At 49.3% G+C, this 18,662-nt stretch overlaps 5 protein-coding genes and 1 pseudogene across 5 annotated transcripts; 1 reads left to right on the forward strand and 5 right to left on the reverse strand.

Annotated features, from left to right (window-relative positions):
• Positions 1 to 233: 233 nt before the first annotated feature.
• LOC127753545 (uncharacterized) lies at positions 234 to 3,368 on the forward strand. Its single transcript, XM_052279028.1, has 2 exons — positions 234 to 807; positions 2,856 to 3,368. The coding sequence occupies exons 1-2, from the start codon at positions 648 to 650 to the stop codon at positions 3,167 to 3,169; spliced, it is 474 nt and encodes a 157-aa protein (XP_052134988.1). The 5' UTR covers positions 234 to 647; the 3' UTR covers positions 3,170 to 3,368.
• Positions 3,369 to 3,417: 49 nt separating this feature from the next.
• Positions 3,418 to 5,020, reverse strand: LOC127753544 (metalloendoproteinase 1-MMP-like). The gene has a single exon (XM_052279027.1). It carries the CDS (start codon positions 4,575 to 4,577, stop codon positions 3,498 to 3,500), a length of 1,080 nt encoding a protein of 359 aa, XP_052134987.1. The 5' UTR covers positions 4,578 to 5,020; the 3' UTR covers positions 3,418 to 3,497.
• Positions 5,021 to 10,238: 5,218 nt separating this feature from the next.
• LOC127785958 (metalloendoproteinase 1-MMP-like) lies at positions 10,239 to 11,032 on the reverse strand (annotated as a pseudogene).
• Positions 11,033 to 12,825: 1,793 nt separating this feature from the next.
• On the reverse strand, positions 12,826 to 13,581 carry LOC127785959 (metalloendoproteinase 1-MMP-like). The gene has a single exon (XM_052313284.1). The coding sequence runs from the start codon at positions 13,579 to 13,581 to the stop codon at positions 12,826 to 12,828; it is 756 nt and encodes a 251-aa protein (XP_052169244.1).
• A 2,221-nt stretch (positions 13,582 to 15,802) lies between these two features.
• LOC127785960 (metalloendoproteinase 4-MMP-like) lies at positions 15,803 to 16,672 on the reverse strand. The gene has a single exon (XM_052313285.1). It carries the CDS (start codon positions 16,670 to 16,672, stop codon positions 15,803 to 15,805), a length of 870 nt encoding a protein of 289 aa, XP_052169245.1.
• A 1,124-nt stretch (positions 16,673 to 17,796) lies between these two features.
• LOC127785961 (metalloendoproteinase 4-MMP-like) lies at positions 17,797 to 18,489 on the reverse strand. The gene has a single exon (XM_052313287.1). It carries the CDS (start codon positions 18,487 to 18,489, stop codon positions 17,797 to 17,799), a length of 693 nt encoding a protein of 230 aa, XP_052169247.1.
• Positions 18,490 to 18,662: the final 173 nt, after the last annotated feature.

Genomic DNA, 18,662 nt, shown 5'->3' on the forward strand with positions numbered 1-18,662 from the left:
CAAATACATCCTCCCCAAATATATATAGCTTCAGAAACTGCATTATACATCCTCCCCTAATGACATAAAACTTTAGATCGAACTTAATCAACCAAAGTCAACGCACAGCATGACACAGATGACAAGGATCTACTAGCTTAGAAAATGGAAATAAACTATTGCTCACCATCTGGGCCGTAAACATCACATTGCCTAATTTTTAGGAGCTGAAGCCACAGCCGCAACAGCAACCTCCCATCACCTGAAGATTGCTTCATCGCCGGGATGCCTTGTCGAGTCAGCGGAGTACGGAGTGGCGTTGCTGCACGAGAGAAGAATCCTCTGGAGAAGACGAGCGAGGCCGTCGCCGAGAAGAAATCGGCGGAGTTGCCTCCTCCCATCGTCGCCACTCGCCATCGACATTCGACAGCATCACCCACCGTCGAACAAGGGTGGAACAAACCGGATCCAAACCGAAATAGCTTGATAAAAGAAGCACTAATCTCGAAGAGATCGGACGGCTGGAAATTCGAGTGCGAGTTGATCCTCCTCCCTCTCGACTCCTTCCCCTCCTTCGCCCGGGCTGGCGCGATTGTGGCAAGGTGGCGGCCGTGCCACTCCAGATCCGCGCCACTGCTGTCCCCCTCCGAGGTTTGGATTTTTGATCGATGGGGATGGATTCGTCTGGCGATGGAGGGGGCAAGGCCGTGGGGGCTGCGCCGTCTTGGGTGGAGGAGAGCCCTGCCCCGGGCCCCCGGCTCCGGCTTCCGCTCCCATTCCCGCCGGCATCGGCGGTGCAGCAGGCGCCTCTCTGGATCCAGCCGGCAGGTGAAGCGCGTGATGATTTTTAGGCTATTTCGTGTTTGATTTGTCGATTTTTTTATCGAAACATACATGTGATTTCTGCCTGACTGGTTTGTGCTGGTTATGCCGGCACCCACGCAGTGGTCACTCTTATGTTTTTTTTTTTGGCCTTTTTTATGGGATTTTTTAAAGTTTTTTTCGCCTTTTTTACCTTTTTTTTTTTGCTATTTTTTCTGTTTTTTCGACTTTTTTTAATCATTTTATGGACTTTTTTAGGTACTGATAGGAATCGGATTTTTTTTTGGCTGAGTAGGATACCATGTAAAACTGACCCGACCTGATTCAACCCGGTTTTGTTAGTTTAGATTTAACCCGGTTCAGAGATGTAAAATGAACTTATTTCTTAATTGTTCAAGAACAAAAAGGCCTAACCCAGTTGCAAGAAACGCTAACGATGAGCCCATAATAATACCGGCCCAAGGGACCCCTCACAGAAACCCTAGAACCGCCTGATTTTCATCATAAAGACCCCTAGCGCCGCCTCCGTCTTCGCCCTCCGTTGCTCCCCCTCTCCCAGATCCGCCCGCCTCCGCCGCCACTCGCGCCGAATATCCGGCTTCTCAATCCGCGGAAACTATTCCCTGTTGTTCGTCGACCTCTTCGTCGCCGGAGACATCTAGGTTTTCTCCCTCTCTATGTTGCTGTATGTTTGTATGGTCGCCTCAAAACTCTTTTGTAAGTTTCTTTATTATGTGCTCGGTGGCTAATTAGCCAATCACACACTGCGGCCGCCATGGCAGCAAGCTTTAACCCTGTGTGAATGGTCAGTAAGCCCACCTACATTGATCCGCTTTGTTGCGTCGATTGGAGGAACGACTCTTCTTGTGCGTGCTTCCTTCATTGATGCATCAACGCACACTGCTATATAATATGACCTAGCTCTAAGTTAAATCCATCCCGTGTTGAATTCGTTTTCTAGGTTGCAAATAAGCTGTTTTAGAAATACTAGTGGGGATCTCCATGACTCACGTATGCATTATTCATTTAGAGTGGAGGGTTAGGGGTACTGACATGAACAAGTGCGGTGACTCGTTAGCCAGTCGCAATATCAAAGCTCTGCCGCTGGTAGTAGGTGGTCACCTATATTTAGTTTTCGCGGTCTGCATCTTGTGCAATGGGCGGATGGAGCAATCGGCAAAATCGGTCCTTCAGGCTGTTGTCACGAACACTGCTTGCTGCTGCTTTGCTAACAGTCAATACCAAAACAACTCTTTCAATACCAAAACAACTCTTTTTTTTTGTCCCTTTCTCTAAGCAAGTCATCTCACCACACCTGATGTTGTGTGTTAGTTGTGGTGGTAGCATTTTTTCCTGGTAGCGCGCAGCTATACGCTATTCTAAGTCAGGAAGGCGATGGGCATTTAGTTCTAGTTATCTATATGTAGTATGCAGCAGTTGACCTGTTGTTGCTGAGTGGATCATAGCAGTTGGCTTCACTGCATTCATACTTTGTAGTTTGCCTTGCATAGACAATCTGGTACAGCGTTGTATGAACCTTAATGTTCTGGTTTTGCCTTTTGTTATATGTTATTGGACCCATCTCTTTGTGATTTTACTTATAATGTTGATTACGCCTAGAGGAGACATCTAAAAGTTTAAACCTATTCTAGAAAGCTGAAAGTATCAAAATGCCCTGCCTATCTCGATGTTCATTGACCATGTTCCTCCAAACCCCTAATGGAAATGTTCTCATCTCTATAAAGTATACTTCCTCCTTCCCAAAAAGATTCAAATCCTAGGATGAATCTAAACACACATGTGTCTAGGTTCATCCCTAGGATTTGAGTTTTTTTTGGGACAGAGGGGAGTACTACTGAATTTTGATACGTCGAGAACAAGTAATCTTTGTTCAAATAGGAAATCAGGCATAATCGATCGACGGGTTACTTTTTCCGACTGAAGTATCAGTAGTAATCATTATCAGGCTTGTCTGACAGTGTCTGGCATGATGAATAAATTGTATAATTTTTTTCATAGGACTCACTTGTGAAGTTTTTTTTTATCATCTGCAGTTTCCCTATACGGCTATACCATGTCGATGCCTGGTGATGCCCAACCTGAAGGTTCTCACCAATCCGCTTCCTCCGCAAAACCTGCCTTGTCATCGTGCCGGAGGAATAAATCTGAGAACACGTCATTTGTCTCAGATTTGAGAGATCACATCCAGGAGTTTATCCATGCTTCCCCGAATGAGCACAGGACCTGTTTTACCAAGACTATCAAGAGAATGTTTGGCATGTCAAAGGTCGTTGCAGAGAGATCCACCGAAGCAAAGGAACCTGGAGCTGAAAGTGTTTTGCCACTTCAGACCACGGTGTCGCGGTAGACCGTGATCAGTAATATAATTTTCTCTGTAGAAAGTAATCTGTCGCTGAGGATGATCTTAGGATAGAGAAGTCATAGTTACACTTGATACCAGTAGATTATGTACAGTAATTGGAGGATATTCTGTATTAATTTGACTGCTAAAAGGCCTATATATATTGTAAGAAGAGAAACTGAGAAGCAGTTCTTTGAATTATCTACACCCAATTGTGCTATCACACTAGAAGAGACATTTCCTCTTCTATGGAATCACGCTGCACAGCATAACACTTTTTTTTCTTTCTAATCCAATCAAATCTTTTTGTTGCCTATAAAAACATGTCTATCATCTACAATTGCGTCACAAGTATGACCAAGACTGTACAAAGCAGCCTAGCTGATCCAGCAAGCAAGCGCCGCGGCGACGAGCTGGACGTGCCCTGCTCGGAGAGCGAGCTGAGGCTGAACTGTGGGTTGGAGCCGTACAACGCCTGCACGCCCTCGACGTCGTCCACGGTGAGGCGCACCTTCTTCTCCCGCGGCTTGATGCTCGGGTACATGACGGCGCGCGGCGACGCCGAGTGGCCGAGCCCCAGGACATGGCCGATCTCGTGCGTCGCCACGGACTCCAGGTCGATGGCCGACGCCGTCGCGTCGACGTCGAAGTCCACCGCCCAGTGCTCCGACGCGTCGAGGTGGAGCCGCCCGTTCTTTGGGGAGAAGGCGTGGCCGAGGATGCCGAGCGGCCCGTCGAACGGCACGCCGTCGCCGTGGTTGCCGGCGTAGAAGCCCACCTTGATGTCGGCCGCCTCGTAGTCGTCCGTCTCGACGAAGCCCACGGGGATCGTCCGCGCCCACCGCGCGAACGCGCGCTGGAACACGGCACGCACGGCGGCCGGCGGCAGGTAGCCGACGGTGGCCGTCGGCGAGACGGCGTAGGACAGCACGATCGGCGGGTCCGACCGCGTCCACCGCGGCTCGCCCTTGAAGAACGTGAACCGGCTGACCACGCCGCCCTGCGCCCCCGGCGAGAGCGCGACGGACACGGGGCGCTCCACATCGTCATCCCCGACGCCGCAGCGCGGCGACATGATCTGATCGAGCGTGGCGTTGTCGAGCCGGCCGGTGACCGGCAGGCTGAGCCTCGTCTGGTACCTCCTCACGGCGACCTCGAGGTGCTCGTCGAAGGCGTCCGTCGTGTCACGCCCCGGCTTCGCCATGTACCCGAACCTCGCCAGGTACCGCTTCAGCTCCGCGAGCCCCGTGACATGGCTCCCTCGCCCCGCGTCGAGCAGCTGCTTGAACGAGTGCCACGCCACGCCGCCGTGCCCGTGCCCGTGCCCGTGCACCACGGGGAGCCCGAGCACCACCACCATCGCCACGGCGGCGACCAGGCACGACGCGGCAGCCGCGCGGCGACATAGGAACATGAGAGCGCGCGCGGCGTGGCGTGGCGAGGGCGAGGCGGCCGGTGTGGCCGTTATTCTCGTTATCGTGGGGGCTCGCGGGGGAGGCAGTGGTGGACGAAGAATTTTATGTGCACACGAGAGTACGAGACGAGAGACAGAAAAAGCTGTGGATAGGGAGAAGTGGGTCAGCCGATGGAGCTCCGGTTGGCCACCGGCTGACCTCGTCGTCTTCCTCCTCCTCCTCGCGGCGGAGGAGAGACGGTCTTCCTCACGTAATCCACGGGTTAAGAATTCAATCTCCTCAACGACGACCAACTGTCGCCGGTCATCGTCGTGACGCGAAAATACCTAACTCCACTCTCTAATCTAATCTATGTACTCCTACTTAACTTGGTTTCGATTTGGGGATAAAAATCCTAATTGGCTCATCACGAAAAAGAAAGAGGATAGGCGCTAATTGGAACCGATCATAAAACAGCAAAACAACAAGCTGCCGTGTGGCGGTAAGGGGTTTGCTTGACCTGAAGATAGCAGGAATCGCAGGGAGAGTATCAGGTTCAACGCGTGTTGGTGTTCAGAAAAAATTGGGGGTCAATTTGTCGAATTGATCACGGTGCTGTGCACAAGAGGGGATTGGATTATGGATGGCCTTGTCAAATGGTGCTTTCCAAGCCAAAACCAAGAAAGCGATTGGACCCGTTTCTCTGCTTGGACCTGGGAGGCTTACGTTTGTGGACAGACCAAGAAAGAGAAGCTGCACTAGCCTAGCCTGAAAGGTACCTTCGCGTTGCGCCATCGCGTTGAACACCAACGCATGGTTTATTTTTCTTTTCGTTCTTCTAGCTACTACTGTTGTACGGTATGTATTTTTCCCTCATAGACATCATTTTTCCATGGAATCATCATCATCCTATGGACTGAAACTACTGAAAACTCTGCAAAACCGAATTAGAATCAATTAACTCTGGATTGCTAAGTTGCGTAGCTCTCTAGTATAGTATAATTAACCAAGTTGAGTTTGACATGGATGATAGTATATGATATAAACGTTTCAGAAAAAAAAAAGGAATAACATATCTTGTTTCTGATAGGGTGCTTCACCCATCCATCCAATATGGCTAACATGACAGGATCGTATGTTGTCGCAACACTGCCGTGTCATCGTCTGGTCGATGCCGATTTCTTCGCGTCAAGTGCGAGGTGGTGGTGGTGGTGGTGAGACACGGACGCAATATCTTTCATCCATATCACGCGGGCGTCCATCCGATCGCGACCCGCGCGCACTAGAGCCGTACCAACGGTTTCTCCATGTCATTTTGATTGGTCTGCTTGCTTGCTTCCCTTCTTAATAATCTCCATCACCTTGAATAATAATCTTCTAATTGTAGTACTTGAGTTTTTTTGGTCTGTGCAATTACGCATGAAGGTGTTGATTGTGAGCACGCAATGTGTTGCAGAGTCAGTAAGCTTGCAGGAGTTTGCAAGAACAATGCAATTTGCAGTGTCTCTACGTCATGGCTTGGCTCTGGCTCGTGAGGAGGGGAGATGGATGACTTCTGCTTTGTTTATTCTGTCAACGAGATGATGTCTGGTACAGTGTGTTGGTGCAGGATTCGTTAAAATCTGACATGGGAGAGAGCAGGTATTGTTGATGAGTACGGTTTGGTTTAAGAACAAGATGCCTTTGGCAGGCAGAGGCCACCAGTCCATCAAGCTGGAAGAGCCATGGAGAATTGGAGATGGAGGCTTTGCAGCATCAGAGTTTGCGATTGCACTATCGCAGCCTTCCAAGTCTGGTTGCCGTGGAAGTACACCAACGTTGATGTGCATATTTTGCAGGAGGAATTTTCTGGTGAAGGATGAGAGTAGCTTTTCGATCGACGCATGTGCTGTCACGGTCGCAGAGGAAAGAAGAGGAGTTGCGTCCATCGGCGTCTGGGGCTCCAGCCCACAAAAGTGGCAGCTATTGCAGTCACGGCCCATATACGAAGCTTTTAGCTTTGGGGCAGGTCTCGACCAGCGTAGCCTTTTGCATTTTACTCCCCCCGTTTTATAATGTAAATTATTCTAGCATTTCGCATATTCATATTTTTTTTTGATATACTAGATTCATTAACATAAATATGAATCTAGATACTAGATTCATTAACATTAATATGAATGTGGAAAATACTAGAATGACTTACATTGTGAAACGGATGAAGTACTATTTTAGTAAATAGTTTGTACTATCACTGCTCAGTAGAGTTGGATTGTAACAACTGTATTGGCTTTGAAAAATGTTGACACCACACTAGTAAGTTTTTTTTAAGTTGTGATTTTAAGTTGTGAAATATTTGGTAGGGCAAATTTTAACATAAAACTAAAGCAATCCTTAGAATATATATTCTCCATGGTGAGGCTATGAGAGACGCCGACCAACCTTGGTGAGGCTAGACAGATTCTTCTGTAATGAGGAATGGGACCTTACCTTTGTACACCACATCCTGCATGCCCTGTCCACAGGAACATCTGATCACTGCCCACTGCTCCTCTCCAACCCTGCGGGGCCGCGACGTCCAAGGACCTTTAAATTCGAAAACTTCTGGACCAGGCTAGCTGGCTTCAAAGCTGAGGTACAAAACACATGGAACCAGAGCACCATGCACCATGAGCCTTTCCACCGCCTCGCAGACAAATTGAGCCAAACCGCAATGTCCCTAAAGAGATGGGCAAAGGGCATCTGCTCAGAAGCAAAAATCAAGTATCACATGGCGCTCGACATAATTCAGAGGATTGATGTAGCTCAGGAGCGCCGGGAGTTAACGCAGGCAGAGTACAGGTTGAGACTGGGCCTAAAAAGAAGGCTCTTCGGATTTGCGGTCATCGAAAGAGCATGGAAGAAGCAAGCTGCGCGCTTAACTAATATTAAAGAAGGGGACGCCAATACAAAATACTTCCATCGTAGGATAAATGCAAGAAAAAGGAAAAATCACATCTTCCGCTTAAGGAAGCAGAACGGCTGGGCTGTCACACACACAGAAAAGGAACACACCATTGCAGAACACTTCCGGCAAGTCATGGGAAGACCTGAGCCAAGAGAGTGTGATCTCAACTGGCAGTCTCTAGGGTTCACCCCCGTCGACCTCTCTAGGTTGGATGACCCCTTCACAGAGACAGAGATCCACAAAGCGTTAAGCGAAATGCCTATCGACAAAGCACCAAGGCCTGATGGGTTCACAGGGAAATTCTTCAAGCACTGTTGGGACATTATCAAAAGCGACGTAGTGGCCGCCTTCAATGCTCTGCACGACATGAGGCACACACACTTTAACCTCCTAAATTCCGCCAATGTAGTGCTCATCCCCAAAAAGGACGGCACGGAGGGAATCGGAGACTACAGGCCGATTAGCCTGATTCATGGCTTTGCCAAGCTCTTCTCCAAGGTCTTAGCCATCAGGTTGTGACCACTGATGCACTCGCTAATCCCGACAAATCAAAGTGCCTTCATTCGCGAACGAAGTATACATGACAACTTCATGTACGTCAGAAACATGGTCAGGAAACATCACAGGACTAGAAGGTCGATCCACCTCTTCAAACTTGACATCTCCAAGGCTTTTGACTCAGTCAGATGGGACTACCTCCTCACGCTCCTTCAAAATAGAGGATTTCCACAAAGGTGGCGGGAATGGATTGCGGGCCTTCTATCAACTTCCACTTCCAAGATCATCCTAAATGGTACACCGGGAGAGGCAATAAGGCACGGAAAAGGCTTACGACAAGGCGACCCCTTATCTCCATTGCTCTTCATTCTAGCAATCGACCCACTCCAGCGCCTTTTGGACAAGGCCACTGATCTAGGGGCGATAAGTAAACTGAGAGGAAGGGTTGTTTGCTTCCGCACATCCATGTACGCTGACGATGCGGCAGTCTTCATAAACCCACAAAAAGAGGACGTACGAGTTTTCACCGACCTTCTACGTTGCTTCGGGCAGGTGTCTGGGTTATGCACTAATCTGCAAAAGTCCCATGTGGCGCCAATCAGGTGTGACAACCTGGATCTTGACGACATCCTGGATGGCATACCAGTAACCAGAGCAAATCTTCCGATGAAGTATCTAGGACTACCTCTTACCACAGCAAGGCTAAGAAGAGTAGACCTGCAGCCTCTCTTCGACAAATCGATGAACCGCATAGCCGGGTGGAGGGGAAGACATATTGGGCTTGTAGGGCGTTCCACCCTAGTGAAGTCGGTGCTCACTTCACAACCCGTTTTCCTCCTGACAGGGCTAAAAGCGTCAAAAGAGTCTCTTGAGGCTCTTGACAAGTAGAGAAGGAAGTTTTTGTGGGCGGGGGGAGAAGCCTTGACGGGTGGAAAATGCAAAATCAACTGGACCCGAACCTGCCTACCCACTGGTTTTGGAGGTCTAGGAATCCTAAACCTTGAGAAGTTTGCAAGAGCTTTGCGCCTCCGATGGCTTTGGCAGGAATGGAAGTCACCGGAGAAAGCATGGGTGGGTTCTGGTACGCCGTGCGATGACACCGATAAGCTCCTTTTTGCGGCAGCGACATCCATAACAATCGGAAATGGGGCGACTGTGAGTTTTTGGGAGTCAGTCTGGTGGCAGGGGAGAAGGATGAAAGATGTGGCACCACTAGTCTACGCGGTCTCCAAGAAAAAGAATAGTACCCTCCAACATGCCTTGCAATCAGATCAATGGCTGCTCGATCTGGGATTACCAGCGGACGTGGGCAGGACAACAGAGCTGATTGACCAACTTGTCACAGTTTGGACCGCCATCCAGACAATAGAGTTGACAGAACATGAGAACGACCAAATATCTTGGAAGCTCACTAGCCACGGTCAATATATGGCAGCATCGGCCTATAATGCACAACTACTTGGAACAACGGCCAACAATTTCAACAACCTAATTTGGAAGCCCTGGGCTCCTCGCAAATGCAAAACCTTCGCCTGGCTGGTCATTCAGAATAGAGTCTGGACCTCTGATAGACTATCTACCCGGGGATGGCCAAATGGATCCATATGTCCCTTATGTCGTCGGGTCCAGGAGACGGCTCTACACCTCCTCGCAGGCTGCCGCTACACAAAGAGAATCTGGGCGACCCTAGCGGAATGAACGGCGTGCAACAATATTCACCCCAACCATTGGCGGCAGGTTTCGTCGGTGTTAGAATGGTGGGATCAAACCACAAGTGTAAAAGAGGCACCCAAAAAGGCTCTACGCTCTCTAACGCTCCTAGTCGCCTGGGAGATCTGGAATGAAAGAAATCGCAGAACATTCCAGCATAAGGAGCTCCCACCGAGTGGTCTTCTGACAAAAATCAAGGACGAGGCCAAGATATGGGCCTTAGCAGGCGCGCATCATCTGAGAAATTGGCTTGTTCCTTAGTTGACTAGGGCCAAAGGTCCTGAGTTTTTTTCTTTCCCTTTACACTGTACAGTTTTCTTCTTCTATATTCAATTTAATTGGCGGCTCGCCAATTCACTCAAAAAAAAATATTCTCCATGGAAGACATCTAGGTGAAACCCAACACGACGAACTTTTTTAAAGACTTATTATTCAAGTAACCAACACTATTACCCTTTCAAGAAGAAACAATGTCTAATAAAAATTAATCAAAGCTATGGCAAATCTCTGAATAAGTTATTCAATGCAAGTGAAGCGTGAGACCATGCTAACTATTAACGGCACAGGCAAGACATGGAGGGTAGAGTGGTAGACGTACGAGTCGCCAAAAAAAGGGTTTTTTCTTTGCTGTTTCCTTTTTCTGCTGGATGTGCTGTTCAATTTCCCTTATAGTTTCGACGCGCTTGGGCTTGGAGTCGGCTGTCAAGCCGACACGTGGTGGTTTGGCACCGTACAGCTCCTGGACGCCCTTGACGTCGTCGTCGGTGAGGCTCACCTTCCCCCTGTAATGCCTGTACATCATCGAGCTCTCCGACGACGAGTGTGCACCGCCACCGACTCCAGGTCGACGGCGAGCGGCGGCGCGTCCCCGCCGGCGCCGGCCACGTTCGTCACCGCCCACTTCCGCGCCGCGTGCAGGTGTATCCGCCCGTCCTGCGGCGGGTGCGCGTGGGCGAGCGCCTCCTCGCCGCCGCCCTTGCAGACGCAGCCGCACGCGTCGCACTTGCCGTCGGCTGTGTGGAGGTAGAACTCGATCATGATGTCCGCCGTGTCGTCGTCGCGCAACGCCTCCACGAACCTCACGGGGATCACGCCCGCCCACCGCGCGAACGCGCGCCGGAACACCGCCCGCACGGCGTTCAGCGGGACGTGGTTGCCGACGGTGACCGCCGTCGCCGGTGACACGGCGTAAGTCAAGAACGGCCGCGTCCACCGTGGCTTTCCCGGCAAGAACGTGAACAGGCTGGTGGCCACCGCGCCGCCGTTGTCGTTGTCGTTGCTGTCTTCGGGCCGCGGTTGCAGCGGCGGTGTCGTCGTCGTCGTCGGTGCCAGCTGGGACATCGCGTACATACGTACGTACGCACGTGTCACTGACGAGGTGCAGTACTAACGTCCTAGATTTGATGGTTGTCACGTACTAACTGGTTGCAATCGATTTGTCGTTGATATTACCTAAACTTGGATGTTTTGTTTATATAGGTACTAAGAAAGAGGCTTAAGTTTAGGGGCAAATTATTTCAAATAGCTAATCTGTATTGTAATCCAACACCAAAATTATACTTGTATTCCATATTTTATCCGTAGAATTGATAATTGGATCCAGAGACAGAGCGCCCATACGGCAGGGTGGGTCGTCCCCGCTTGCCCGCGCATCGTCCGCGCTGCGACCATGCCGCCGCGTCGTGCGTTTTTGTGTTTCCGTCGTCGTCCGTCGGAAGGACGAAGGACACTGACGATTGTGAGTCCGTGTGTCATTCAACCACATGAGACCAGTTGACCACACCAGGGCTGTGTTTAGTTTCTTCCAAAGTTGAAAGTTTAGGTTGAATTTGGTACGATGTGACTGAAAAGTTATTTGTGTATGACAGGTTAATGTGATGGAAAAAAAATAAAAATTTGAATCCAAAGTTTAGATCTAAACACACCCAGGAAGCAAAAAGGCCTTTTCGTTCGTTGCCCCCAGCTGCTCGACAGTGTACACCACGACACGAACACTATCGCCGTCGGCCGTCGCGTCGTCACGCCATCCATGACCAGTTCACCGCCTATCGTTTGCTCGTCACGACCGTGACCTCGACGGCTAGCGCCCCACACATATATACACACTGATTAGTGTTGATCAGTGTGGAGCTAAGCTAGCTGTGGTGAGCAGTGAGCTTTGTGCTCTGAGAGTGTGACCCCTCTGCACGTTATTGTGTCCAGATCACAAATATTCCTGTGTGTGTTTGTTTGCTAGCCTACTGTATGGTTTAACATGCATGTGAGGGATGCAATATAATGCAAGTAGGAGAAAGAACATTCTATGGAGGAGGGAGAGTACAGCTGAAGAAAGGGACTGGGCAGGGCGGCGCAACATCCCCCGGCCGGCAGGGTGCGGCCGTGACAACAGCAGATCTGACCCACCTAATTTTTTATGTGCTTCGTTACTGATTGAATCGAAGCCATCGAATCAAAGATTCATGTATACGATATGTCGATATTGATGATTTGGCTTGGCCTATGTCTACTTGACTTTATAGTAGCCTGAACACAGAACTATATAATCACATCCTATAACACCTCATCTACTGACTCTGAATATGGCAATATATCTTGAATTATGACTGAATATTAGTGTCAAAGTTAACCGTCAACTCGTTACTAAATAAAGAGAACAATCTATACATTTGTCCGATAAATTTTCTCCCAAAAATTTAGATATAATTTAATTATAGTGCAACTACATTGTAACTTATGTATAACTACAATATAATTTACATATAACTTCCAAAATCCCATGGTAACACGTTATTTCTGTGAAGTGGAGGTCGCGGAACCAAATCCCCTCACACGTGCGTTGTGATTTTTTTCCTTCTCCGCTTGCACGAATCTGAAAGTAAATCCAATGGTTTAAAATTATATGAAAGTTACATACAAGTTATAATGTAATTACATTATAACTATATTGTATTTACATTTGGTAAAAACAGAAGAAAATTTATCGACAGATGTAACAATTAAGAGAAAAAATGCTTATTAAAAGCACACATATATACACTAGATCCCTATCAAGAAAAAAGAATGTTTATTCACAATTGATCAAAGAATGCTATGGCAATCTCATGAAGAAGTTATTCAATGCAAGTGGGACCAAGCTAACTAGCAGGGCACAGGCAAGAGGCTAGACCGCGTCGCCAAAAAGAGCTGCCGCGAGCCTTTTCCTTCTCTTTTTCGACCTTGTTTTGATCGATGTGGGTGAAGCTGAAATGTGGGTTGGCACCGTAGAGCTCCTGGACGCCATGGACGTCGTCCTCGGTGAGGTCCACCTTCCTCTCCCTGTAACGGACGTACCGGTACATCACTGAGCTCTTGGACGACGAGTGGCCGAGCCCGAGGACGTGGCCGATCTCGTGCGTCGCCACCGACTCCAGGTCGACGGCGGCGGCCGCCGTGTCCCTGTCCAGGTCCACCGTCCACCTCCGCGCCGCGTGCATGTGGATCCGCCCGTCCTTCGCCGGTAAGGAGTGGGCGAGCAGCGCCCCGTCGCGGCTGCTCTTGTCGTCGATGTGGCCGCACCCGTCGCACCCGTCGCCGCCGGCGCCGGAGGCGTGGAGGTACAACCCCACCCTGATGTCCGCCTCCTCGTAGCGCGCCGCCTCCGCGAACCTCAGGGGCGTCACCTCCGCCCACCGCGCGAGCGCGCTCCGGAACGCCTCCCGCACGGCGTCCCGCGGGAGGTGGTCGGCGGTGGCCAACGGCGACACGGCGTACGTCAGCCGCATGTCCGGCCGATTCCACCGTGGTCTGCCCCGCAGGAACGTGAACGCCGCCGCGCCGCCGCCGCCGTTGTTGTCTTGGGACCGCAGTCGCGTCGGCTGGGAGCCGGTGCCACAGCCACACAGCAGAAACATCGTGTACGTATACGTGCCGCCGGTGAGTTGCAATACTAGCGTATTGATCGTTGTCACGTAACTAGTTACGATTGATTAATTCTATAAATTAGTCACTCCTGTGTTTTGTTTATAGATATGACACAGGCCGAGTGTGAGCAGAAATCGTTCTGAATAACTAATCCGAATAAAAAAAGCAAACATCGGAATTCAACTCTGTACATGTATTCCCTCCGAATAGCATTAGTAAAAGAATAGTACTAGTCTTTTTTTTTTCTTAAAACTTACTCCATTCGTCCAAAAAAAAAAAAGACAAACCCTGAGTTTCCGTGTCCAAAGTTTAACCGTCCGTCTTATTTGAAAAAATTATAAAAAAAATTAAAAAGATAAGTCACACATAAAGTATTAATCAGGTTTTATCATCTAACAACGATGAAAATACTAATTATAAAAAAAATTCATATAAAACGGACGGTCAAACGTTGGACACGGAAACTTAGGCTTTGTTTTTTAAAACGGACGGAGTAATCTCTGCTAAATAATGTGGTGGAAACCCTAGTTGTCGCACGTGTTTCCCTGCTTCGCCGCCGTCAGGGTTTAGTTGTCGAGCAATGTTGTTGCTACAGGACAGGGCACTGAAGTGACAACATCGGATCCATATTAGCAGGGCAGCACGACGGTGGAATCATAATTCAATTTCAAAATTCGAACTTAATTATTGGTGAATTGTAATTGACGTAGAATTCTTCTTTCAAACTAAGCATTTACGGTTCAAAAACTAACTGATGTATGTTTTATATACCGTGCAATACAGGGGTTTAGATCCTCTAGAGTTGGCATCAACTCCACCCAGTGGATTTGGGCAAATCTCATCCATCGTTTTATTTCTACGGTTAAGATCCTAATTGACTCCCTTAATTGATGCATATTTGGATCTTTCTTTTCAACTGTTCTATTTCCAACATAATCAAGAAAATAAACGTAATTAATCTTGTTCCTGCAATTAATAGACCAACATAGAAGAGTTTTTCAGTGTAGAGAAGAGTGATATCGTAGATGGTGAACATGGACAGCCTTGCGATGGTGCAGAAACTAGCTCTCCGCCTCGAATCAGAGCTCAGGGCAACTGGACAGCTTACTACAAGCAAAGCCATCGCTAGCGCAAGCAAGTAGCAACATGTACGTACATCATGTCGAGCTCCTTGATGCTGCTGTACAGCTCGCTGATATAACCTATCATAGAGTCCTTGTTTACAAGCTTGACGAAGGTTTACATAAAAAAAGTTTGATGAAGGTAAGATCAAAAGTGGAAGGAACAAATTAAGGATAGGTTGAGCTGTATTGATTTAATCTCAACCGTAGGTGATAAATTGTGGCTGAGATTGGCCCAAATCCACCGGATGGAGTTGAAGCCAACTCTAGGGGATCCGAACCCGCAATACAGGGGTTGGTGACTAGCATCATTAATTAATTTGCTAATGATTAATATTTGTAAAGTTGGATGGTTTTATCCACCTAATTTTACCGGATGAGTTCATCCATCATCATTGTGAAATATTTTCACTCTCGGCTATCCCATCCACATTTACTCCTCAACTAATTACACTCGAAAATTAGTAAAAAAAAAGATAATATATAATCGGAAAACGCCGGGATCGGATCGGGCGCTCAACGCGCGCCAGAAAAATTGGACGCTGCGCGCGCCCGCCGCCCATGTGCCGCCCCCACGCCGTGCTTCCCACGCGCGCCCCCTGCCATGTGTGCAGTGCCGATCCCGCCACGTGTCCCCACCACGCACGTCGTTGCAACAAATCACCCATATATTATGGAAGCCCTCTATTAAGGGAATCCGTTTCATTTTTTTTCCACCAAAAATATTTCACCTAGTGTACTCATAATGTTTCACTATGTATGGATCAAATGTTGCAGTGAATTGAAACACTCTTTCGCTATTTGCTGAAATATTTTTTTTATATAGGGTGAAACAACACTTGATTTTTTTGGAAAACTGTTGTTTCATACGTTGTACCAAAATATTTCATGAGGTCATATGGTTATGTTTCAGCTTTTTAAAAGACTAAAATATTTCTATGTATTTAGTGAAACATGTTTGATCTACTTGGTGAAACAGCGCCCGAAAAAAAATCGGGCGTCCGATTTGTATGCGCCTCGTATATAATTTGATTCTTTTTTCAATAAAAGAATGGTTATTAAGTACCAATAGTCAAAGCTAATTCAATATCTAAAGAAGTTTATTCAATGAAAGTGGGAGTGGGATCATGGTAACAATTACGGCACAAGTGAGAGCTAGACCACGTTGCCAAAAAGAGCTGCCGCGAGCTTTCTTCTTCTTCTCTTTCTTCATCTGTTGGATGCGCGACAAGATGTCCTGCTTGAAGTAGGCACCGAAGCTGAAATGTGGGTTTGCCCCGTAGAGCTCCTGGATGCCGTGGACGTCGTCGGTGGTGAGGCGCACCTTCCTCTCCCTGCAGCTGATGAACGGGTACATCATCGAGCTCCTCGACGACGAGTGGTCGAGGCCGAGCACGTGGCCGATCTCGTGCGCCGCCACCGACTCCAGGTCGACGGCGAGCGGCGCCGTGTCCGCGGCCAGGTTCACCGTCCACCTGTGCGCCGCGTGGAGGTGGATCTGCCCGCTCTTCTCCGGCATGGAGGAGTGAGCGAGCACTCCTTCACAGTCGTCCCCGTCGTCGTCGTCGTCGTCGCTGTCGATGCAGGCGCACCCGTCGCACCGGCCGTCGGTGTAGAGGTAGAAGCCGACCTTGATGTCCGCCGCGTCGTAGCGCTCCGCCTCCTGGAATCTCATCGGGATCACGTCCGCCCACCGCGCGAACGCGCTCCGGAGCGCGGCTCGCACGGCGCTCGGCGAGAGGTGGTCGGCGGTGGCCGTCGGCGACACGGCGTATGTCAGTACCCTGTCCGGCCGCGTCCACCGCGGCTTGCCCGGAAAGAACGTGAACGGGCCGGCGCCGCTGTCGTTGTTGTTGTCTTCGGGCCGCGGTTGCAGCGTCGTCGTCATCGTCGTCTGCGCCAGTGCCGGCTGGGTGGCGGTGAGACGCGCCACATCTCCGCTTCTACACAGAGACATCATCGCGCGTACGTACGTGCCGCCGGCGGCGAGGTGCAGCGCATGCAGTACTGATGTGCCTTCACTTGATCGTCCGTTACGTAATTGGGTACGATTGATTTTGCTATATGACAACACCGAACGCCAATGTTTGGACGTTTTTCCGAGCAAAATTCACGTTCCGAGTAGTATTATGAACGCCAATGTCTTACACAAATCGTAACTCATAATACTACTCTGACTTGTATGTTCTGAGCAAACACCAGAATTACACACGTGTTCCATGTTTTATCGGAATAGTATTGGCAATTGGAACTAGTAGTTTGAAATTACATATATGAGGAGTCATAATCAATATTGATCTAGTGCTAAACGTTTTTCACAACTGCCTGCAACAAAAGACTAACGAGGCAATTAACCATCCTTAAGAGTAAAAAGACTTAATTTCCCTAACTTAGAGGGGGCACAAGTAAGGCCTGGTTTAGTTCCCCAAATTTTTTTCCAAAAACATTACATCGAACCTTTGAACACATACATGGAGCATTAAATATAGATTAAAAACCTAATTGCATAGTTAAAGGAAAATCACGAGACGAACCTTTTGAGCCTAATTAGTCTATGATTAGCTATATGTGCTACAGTAACCCACATGTGCTAATGACGGATTAATTAAGCTCAAAAGATTCGTCTCACAGTTTCTAGGTAAGTTATGAAATTAGTTTTTTCATTCGTGTCCAAAAACTCTTTCCGACATCCGGTGAAACATCTGATGTGACACCAAAAAATTTCTTTTCGCGAACTAATTTCCCTAACTAGAGGGGCACAAGTAAAAAGACTTAATTTCCTAATTTTGAAGAGACCACAGAATTAGATAACATAATAGTTTAAACTTGTTTAGTATTCTGTGACACGGATAAACACGTTGTGGCAATAGCATATCAATTTTTTCCCTGCCAATATAAGAGCTTCTTCTAGTACTACTACTAGTTAACATGCAATAGATTTTTTTTTTCTAGAAAAGATAATTGCTTCTTTTCATAATGTGATTAATCAGAGTTTGTGCAACGGTGCAACCCCTAAATACAAGGTCTCCAGCATAGATTGGAGCATGCTCTCACCATACTGCAGATCAATGACTAGCTAGCTAGCTAGAGCGGCAAAAGTAAGATGCAGGCTATACCAAGTCGCCAAAAACGACTCCTTGGGATGTCATGGTCCGGCGTGAAGTAGTCTAGGAAGCTGAAGCTTGGGTTGACCCCGTACAACTCCTGGATGCCTTCCACGTCGTCCACAGTGAGCCGCACCTTCCTTTCCCTCGTGCCGACGTACGGGTACATCACCGAGCTCTCCGACGTCGAGTGGTCGAGGCCGAGGGCGTGGCCGATCTCGTGCGTCGCCACCGTCTCCAGGTCGACGGCCGCCGGCGACGCGTCGGCGGCCAGGTCCACCGCCCACCGCTCCGCCGCGTCGAAGTCGATGCGCCCGTCCTCCGGCCCGGTGGCGTGGGCGTACACGTTCAGCGGGCCGTCGAACGGGTGCCCGTCGCCGTGCTCGCCGGCGCCGTAGAACCCCACCCTGATGTCCGCCTCCGCCGCCGCCGCGTCGTCCTCCGTCGTGATCTCCGCGAAGCTCACCGGGATCACCTCCGCCCACCGCGCGAACGCACTCCGGAACACGGCCAGCACGGCGTCGCCCGGGAGGTAGCCGACGGCGTCGGTGTGGGACACGGCGTACGTCAGCACCATTGGTCGTCCGTGTCGCGTCCACCGCGGCTTGCCCGTCCAGAACGCGTACCGGCTGACCACGCCGCCGTGATGGCGCAGCGTAGGCGGCGGCGGCATTGGCCGTGCGCCAGCGACGGCGACGCATGAGAGGATGCAAGCTATCGCCAGAAGCAGGAGACACGCAGCATCTCCGCGGCGACGCGGGAACATGGTCGGCTGTTATTCTCGTTATCTGTCGGACTCTCGCCGGATTTGATCGTCGTCACGTCAACGGGCTACCATGAACTGAA

This window comes from Oryza glaberrima, chromosome 10, assembly GCF_000147395.1.
Source record: "Oryza glaberrima chromosome 10, OglaRS2, whole genome shotgun sequence".
Taxonomy (NCBI): domain Eukaryota; kingdom Viridiplantae; phylum Streptophyta; class Magnoliopsida; order Poales; family Poaceae; genus Oryza; species Oryza glaberrima.